Source organism: Ischnura elegans, chromosome 1, assembly GCF_921293095.1.
Source record: "Ischnura elegans chromosome 1, ioIscEleg1.1, whole genome shotgun sequence".
In the NCBI taxonomy this organism is placed as follows: domain Eukaryota; kingdom Metazoa; phylum Arthropoda; class Insecta; order Odonata; family Coenagrionidae; genus Ischnura; species Ischnura elegans.
Window position 1 is genome coordinate 147,068,262 of NC_060246.1, and position 8,361 is coordinate 147,076,622.

The window sequence follows — 8,361 nt, forward strand, 5'->3', positions numbered from 1 at the left end:
TCTCCCACACCCAACTTAGCTCACGGCACAAAACAACCTCCCATCTCGTCCGAAATACCAACGCCCGAACGCTCACCCTTTACAGCGTCCTCCTTTTCAATAGTCAAACCATTCCCCCACCCTCCCACCTGCTCTCCATCCCTCCGGAAGGAACACCAACTCTCCCTCTCTCAACTTGCATTCTTTTTTCCGGAATGAATACCGCCGAATACAACCCTTTCCCTCCACGAACGAACCCTTCGTATTTACCGGACCCCCTTTGGCTTATATTTTCTCTTTCCGATTATTTATTCAGTAATTTAAAAGGGCAACGGCCTATCACAGAATTAAGCCGCCATCTATCGTCATGATGGTCGGATTTGAAATGTTTTCTTTGCTAATTTTTTTCTTTTATATTCTTTGGGCAATCGGAAGGGTGGGGATGAGTTTTTAAGGGGATGTGCGGAAGTGGTAGAATGGGGAACTATAGACTTTTCCACCCCCTTCACCCTCCCCACATGCACGCAACATAGGGGAAAGCCGCTTTCACTCGTGGGATTAGTGTGTTTGGTTCTATGCGAAAGGGAACGGGGGGGGGGTGAAAAAAGTCAGGGATGAATGAACAGTTCGATAGAATAGGACGAAATGGATGTTCGGGGTAAAGTGAGATTGGGCTTTCGGCGAAAAAGAGATGCCCACGGCCTGGCCAATAGATAAGGCGAGAGAACGAGGAATGGGAAGAGGCGGACTTTGAAGGCCTTTAGAAGAGCCTGCAGGACTTGAATGCCTTTGGAAGGGAAAACACGAAGGGCAGGAATAGGAGGGAAATGTTGGTAGTAACGGAAGGATGAATGATTTCGTGGACACGATAGTGTTAAAAGTTTCGCGTATTTTGACTTTGTTTGGAACGATAAATACAGAAAAGGAATTAAAAATAAGGAAATCCACACATATGTACGATGAGGATAAAAAATTGAGACAATTCTCTATCAAAAACCCAAACTTAGTCCACTCTCAGCCATTGCCATTCCAATTGTTCATATTAACCTCCTCCTGTGATAATGAATATTCTTAAGCACAAATGCTAGAAGTGGAGGCAATTAAATGCAAAATGTTTAATAAAAATCAGGAGAGGTGCATGCCTACGTCTTTGGCGGAATATTTATGGAATATATCTCAGGAGTCGTTACAGTGCAAATAAATTCATGGCTAAAATTATAGGCGATTCTTCGACTATTTTCGAAAATAGAAGTGGCTTCCGCAGATTTATTTTAAAGCTTTAATAAAAACCAACAACCTGTTAAAAATAAAAGTTTAGTGGATAGATTTGTTGCGTAATTAACGAGACAAATTATTCTTAAAAATAGTCGTAATACTCACCCGCACCGACTTGCTCTCATGAGTTTTGTAAATAGAGATTCTGTTTATGTTTTGACATAAGGAAGTGATCAGAGGTTTGACAAACGGTTAACCATGATTTTTAGTGAATGATCACAGAAAGTAAGAGTGGGAGTGAGGGAGATTCATGTAGTAATGTGTTTGGTTGAGCAGACCATAAATGTGGTTAGATATTTTTAGGTAGCGGCACTGGTAATGGGAATTCAAGCTGATTTAAGTAAGCTCAAAATATCATAAAGAGCCAAAATGACACTTGCTATTATTCACATGCTAGTAATTCTAAAATGAGTTCTTAGATATACAAGTTTTGGTCCTTTCAGTATAGTGTCCAATTTCAGATTAACACCTACATAGTTCAAATTAGTTCATCTCCAATAAAAATTCTTGACATTCACGCAATCACTGATGACTTCTAGCTTGAAGTGAACGACCTTGAATGGTGTTCTGAAGTATATCTATGCAAATAAGAACACACACAATAAGCTGACTTACTCTTAAGAATCAAAATGCTTATTTATCCATTACAGAGTCTTTGTCTACCTACGAAACCCATCTTTGCCATTCTCTTATCTCATCACACATAGAAACTCTTCCATTCCCCCTATTGTTCCAAGCTGTTGATGTTTTCCCCGTCAGGAGGCTATGAATGAGCTTATTCACAGCGCGACGGAGTCTAGCCGGGGTGAATAATAAATTCAACCCAAGCAAAGGGGAACCAAGAATTGCTTAGTGAATTAATGAAAACAGTACAGCCAATTTAAAACGAAAACATTGAGCTTTCATCCAGCATAAGTTGAAAAACTCCTCCCGAATGAGCGTGCTCATAGGGTTTCGCGATTGTACTCACAAGAGAAGTTTCCAGACACTCTGCTCACTGCTGATTGTGTATGTTGAGAAATACCATTTTCAGATCCGCTCCACAATGTAAAAATATACTTTTCATTTGTTCGTATGCCTGCAAAATTAGAATATCATTTAACCTCTTTACACCCATGAGTCTCTGAGCTGTTTTATATTTCCGGCTCCTTTCATAATCGGAGTGGGTTGAAAAAATAAAATCACAGTGAAATTTGAAAGAATTATTCATTAACAAATATTTTACAGTATGGTACACATAGGTTTGTGCACCTTGGGATTTCACGAAAATATTTTTATTCACTACGATAATACAAAGAAATTATTCTCACCATGAACATTTTATTATCATTCATTATTTTAATTTTATATAATCTTTATGAACAATAATTATTAGTTCCAAACAACTGAATACATGGCTTAATGAAAGCACTTGACGGCGTACACTCATTTTGCTTGCCTTTGTTTCATCCATGCGAATGCAAAACAAAACACATGTGGCATGTAGTGGCAGAATAGTGTACTACAAGTGTACCTTGAGGAGGAAGAAATTGCACTTCAGCGTTGCAGCACGCATTCACGGTGTTGTTATTTCCTCTCTCCGTAGATGTCAGAATCTGAACATCTTTAGCACCTTTTGTGGATAAAATCTTCACTAGGACGTTATTTAGCCGAAAACCACACTCGTCCATGTTGTAGACTTTGGCCGGCCTGGCAAAGAAATCATTCTCCTGAAATAATTCTGAGAGTATTTTAGAAAAGTGACTAACGCTTTCTTTATTTATACCTTCACCTCTACCAGCTGACAACCCATTAGTCTGCCTAGCACTAATTTTTTCTGAAAAATGAATTAAGCTAGTCATAATCCGACATCTTCAGTTCTGCATTGAAGGACAAGCTTTTCAGCAATCTGATAGGCTATTGATATACTAGTCTCTCGATCAGGTGCAAACACCGATTTTTCCAGGCTTTGATTATAACTGACAAGTCGCTTTTCCTGCTCCATGCCGAATGGACCTAAAGAAATTTTTGCTTGCATTACCCTCTTCCTGCATCGGCGAAGAATCCGAGAGGGGACTAGAAGTACCTCGCAGTCTCACTTATCCCGCTATCACCTGCTTTCAGCCTCGTGAGAGGTTCCTTAAATTGCTCATCGGCATTTTCGAAAGAGAAAAAGAGAAAAAAAACAATCGATTGAATCACTCAAGTGAATAGTGAGCGATGATCGACATCACCTAAACGAACGACTTAGTCAATCACTAATGGAGATGGGATGTAAATATTACGCTGGTCAGAAGGAGGCAGTGCTGAGAATAGAGATGTGACTGCTGCAGCTAGTGAGGTGTAGAATATGATGATGAATCTGTTGCGAATGGTTCTATCATTATTTATTTTGTAGCCAAGGAGGCCTTGCTGATTTTGATTATGCTTTAGGCAATACAATAAGTCATGGACCAAGATTGTAAGGGGCAAGGCATAAAAAGCTAAATCTAATAAAGCTAATTCTAATAAACTGATTCAATAATCGTGGAGATCGTCTCCATACCCATCTCCACAAATTAGACTGTATCAAAGCGATTAAAAAATTAGGAGGCACTTTTCACCTTAGCACTCTTCTATTGACGTACTTACTAATATGACTTATATCCAGTGGCAGATCCAGGATAAGGACAAGGGGGGGGGGGCTAAGTGGGGTTAAAAATTCCAGCAGTAGTCGGGGTCGGAAAAAATTACCATTCTATCTAGTGTAAATTGGATACCCAAGGGGGGAGGGTATAGCTCCCCCCCTTGGGTATCCAATTTATCCCCCCCATAGATCCCCCCGATAAATCAGCCACTGCTTCTATCGTATTGGTTATAATTAATTGAAAACAATACAGGTAGGGCATCTATACCTTAAGATAGCACTGGGGCATCTATCCCAAGGAGAGGTGGGGCATCTCTCCTTTCAGTACGGGAGAGTTGCCCTTACAGCCAGCGGGACAGCACATGACCTAAGATGACTTTTCACTTCTTTTGGGCATTTGATAAACATGCTGCTACAAGTTTTCACCCGTTAATTCAAATTATTCAAGCATTTTAACTGATGCCGACCAGAACAATTATGCTCTACCTTAGGGTAAGTCGAGGAGAGATGGCCACGCTTTTTAACAATTGCTCGGAATCGAAAGGTTTTACCTAAAAATTGTTAATTGCATGTGAACCTAGTCTATTAGTTATTTTAGTTTACGGTTTCTTGAATAAATTTATCAAATTATTCTCACAAAATATGTAAAAAAATATTTAGTAAAATTGAGTAAAGTGGCCATCTCTCCTTAACATCGAGGAGAGACGGCCATGGGGTCGAGGAGAGATGGCCAAGCGGTAATATTGGTATGAAAATAAAGTTACATACGTGGTGTTAACTACAATTAGCTTTAATGGTATCAATAAAGTAGTATTACATTACAGTATTACAAAATAGAGAGTGAAACTGATACAAAGTTGGCTAATTTGGATGTTTTCTATGTGGTTTAAACATTTTTTACTATGGCCTTGCCACATGGGTTGCAAATGTCATTGAATGAGGAGCAACTGACATGGAGCCACTTCTTGCACCTCACACACTCGAACCAATCATCAGCAGACTTGGTTTCTTTATAATTTTCCCCACATCCTACGCAGTAATATTCAAGGTCTGAACAGTATTGTGGAGATCTTGAGCCGTCGTCCAACTCCATTGCATCGATTGATTCGTCACTGCTCCTGTCTTTGCGTTTACGCTTTGACTTGGTTTTTCCAGCTGGTTGAAGGGCAGTTTTCTTAGCTTTCGATGGCTTACTCTTCTTTTCCTCCTTCACTTTATTTTTATCAATATTTTCAGCTGATGTTAGTTCCAAAGCACCAATTTTACGTCTTGAAGAAGTAGAAGAAGTCTTAGATATTTTGGGAACTGGTGAAATTTTTTTCAATATTTTAGAAGGAGTTAATTCTGAAACATTTTGCCAAGAACAACTTGGTTGAGGAGTCGTTGCCCGTTGCACTGCCTGTTGTCCAGTTGATTGACCAATGTTTTCAACTGACGAGTCCAACCTGCTGCATTCAGGAACCTCACCAATATTCTGTGATTCCTGCGTGGTTTGTTCAACTTCAACAAATGCATATTCTGGCACCGCATTCAGGTTCAGTGGGAATATTCCAGTTCCGCGAAATCCTGATATTGCATTTTCAGGAGTAGCAGATTTTCCCCACGCATCACTGAGCAGCTGCCCAAACTGCAATCTAGATACTTTCCTATTCACATTTTTTTTTGCCACGTATTTATAGCTTTGTAGAAATAACTCTTCAGTGCTTTAAAAAAAGCTCTATCAAGGGGTTGTAAGAAGTGTGTGGTGTGACTTGGTAAGCAAAGAAGAATTATGCCGTTTTCTGCGGCAAATTCTAACATTCTAACAGAGTTGCAGTGAGACACATGCCCGTCAAGAATCAAGAGAACTATACCCTCTGGTTTTCTCGGTGCAAAACAGTCTCGCAACCACAAGTAAAATAGTTCTGCATTGACGTAAGCTGATTTCTGTGACATAAAAATTTTTGCTCCTGGTGGCATACCATCCTCCCACTCCTGCTTCTTGTTCACGCCCTTCATTATTGCTACTGGAGGGATAAAATTTCCCTCGGCATTGCAGCATGCAATGACAGTTACCGTTTCTCCACGCTCCCGAGAAGATACGGAAGCAACTACCTTTGATCCCTTTTCAGCAATAACTTGCTCTGCTCTACAGTTAAGCTGAAGTCCTGACTCATCGACGTTGAAAATACATGAAGGTTTATTTACAAGGTTATTCTGAGTCAAGACAGAGTCTAAAAGATCAAAATAATTACCTACCTCTTCTCGACTTAAAGCTTTAACTCTAGCTAGTGACACATTTTCAGATTGTCTAACTGAAAGATTTGGATGTCGCCGTAAAAAGGAGTTGAGCCAAACATAGCCCGCTTTTCTCTCTTCTGTGTCAAAGTTATGAGGAATCTTTAAATCTTCAGCAAACTCAAAAGCCAATGACCTCAGATCATTACGATTAATTGGAAATCCTGCTTTTTGAAGATCCAAAATGTGGTTGCATAGTTTAGTTTCATTGGCCTCCCCAAGCAGAGAATCGGGACCCAATCGACCCTTACTGTAAGACTTAGATTTAATTCGATTCCGAAGAGTTGTCCTAGGTATCCCGTGGGCATCAGCTGCTGATTTTATTTTCATTCCGTCTCGGACCGCCTGCACAGCTCTCTGCAAGTTCTCTTCTGCCCAAGATTGCCCCCTTAAGCTTCCTGGTTTCGGCTTGTATTGAGACGGCATCTAAAAAAATAAAATAAGGATGAAACAGGATGTAGATCTATTTCAGTTATTTAGCAATGTTTCAAGTTTATTGTACTTTCACTATTAATAAATGACCCTAAAGAATTTGAATGTGTGCGATTTTTGTACACTTACATTCCTCAGTTAATATTATTATAAAAAAATATTTGACAAAGTCGTTTTCTAAGAGAGCAAAAGACCTCAAGATACTTGAGAAATATAATTTAAATAACAATTTCTGAGCCAAATTGGCTTACTATGCCGTTTTAAAGGCGTGGCCATCTCTCCTCGAAATGAAGTGGCCATCTCTCCTTTCTGTCGAGGAGAGAGGGCCACCCCCTTAGCTCCCACACGACGAGTCAAATACAGAAGTTTTGAGGTTAGGAATGCACAAGAATACATACTCCAACAGGTTATTTCATGGCCGAACGATAAATCCATCGCAAGTACAGTTAAATAGACTTACCTTAGTGTAGAAGATAATTTCCAAGGCCTTAGAAAACTTCTGAAGGTAATAATCTTCATAGAACTCGTTGAAACTACACGAAAACGTTCACCACGTGCAAGAGCTGACTACTGAATGGACTGACGCGCTCACAGCGCTGAGCGGTGGCAGTTCAAAAAACTATGCCAAATGGCCATCTCTCCTCGGTGGCCGTCTCTCCTCGACTTACCCTATAACAGAGCGGAAAATTCGGAGTCTCACTTGAAATGATGTTCTAAAGTAACGTAAAAAAAAAGAAACACCGCGAAACTTTTGAGGCTTGATATTAGTTGTCAAACTAATTGACGGACACCACCAGCAGAGCAATCTGATGGTTTCTTTTTAACTACCACGATCGGGGCATCTCTCCCGGTGGGGCATCTCACCCGGACTTACCTTAGATGGAATTTCAAATGGATGTATATGAGTGAGATGATCTTATTTTGAATCCCTGCTGCCTTTTACACCAAATTTAACTGGTTGGCTAATTGAATTACATCAAACAAATTTGGCTGACTTTAGGCAATATTTAGTTAACTACAAGTATAATCTAAGACTCGGTCATGAAAGACGAACATAGCAAATTTACAGCTTAAATATATATCAATTGTCACAATTTAGTTCTGGATGTGGAGAATTGTCATGGCCAGGCAAACGTATTATAAAATGAAACTGCAAACACTTATAACTAATTAAAATATCATTTTTTAAACCTCAGACTGCCATGTACGATGATATCCTCGTATATCCTGCTGGAAGTGTAACCCGCGACCCACCCTTGATTTAAATTGGAAGGAAATGTAAAATTAGCGATATAACCTCCTCGGCCCTGGCGTATTGTATGCAATGCATCGACGCTTGAATTTCTTCCCGGCTTTGCTAAGTTAAATTTCGTTATTGCCACTAGTACAGACCTTCTTGACAGTTGACATCATTATAATTTTTTGCTAATATTTATTAAATCAGAAAACATGAAATTCGAACCAAAAATAACTGTAGATATGTCCCGGGACTCAGACGGATGAAATTAGTGAGAACTGGGCTCAGTTGTGCCCGAGATGGAATCGGATAAAAAATAAGCATTATTATTTGGAGAAATGTAAGGGACGAGGGAGTGGAAATATTGGAACCGAATAGTAAGGAAGATGAGGCTCAAGGCAAAATGAATGAATATATGTTATATGAATGAATAAATATATCACAGGACGAGATGAAAACGGACGTTGAGATCTGAGAGAAGCGGAAGAGGAAGAAACAGCGAGGGGAAATAAATAATACCGGAGAGGATGAAATTTGTCGAATTCCGTGTCGCGAA

The 8,361-nt window shown here is 39.6% G+C and overlaps 1 protein-coding gene across 1 annotated transcript; it reads right to left on the minus strand.

Annotated features, from left to right (window-relative positions):
* Positions 1–4,745: 4,745 nt before the first annotated feature.
* Positions 4,746–7,978, minus strand: LOC124166569. The gene is made up of 3 exons (XM_046544170.1): positions 7,961–7,978; positions 5,658–6,562; positions 4,746–5,505 (listed from the first exon to the last, which is right to left on the minus strand). Exons 1-3 carry the CDS (start codon positions 7,976–7,978, stop codon positions 4,746–4,748), a joined length of 1,683 nt encoding a protein of 560 aa, XP_046400126.1.
* Positions 7,979–8,361: the final 383 nt, after the last annotated feature.

Bases quoted from the DNA above. Each gene is read 5' to 3' on its own strand.
- LOC124166569 (XM_046544170.1), bottom strand. The intron at 5,506-5,657 runs GTTAGAATTTGC...AAATGTGAATAG, and splicing joins CACTGCAACTCTGTTAGAAT to GAAAGTATCTAGATTGCAGT.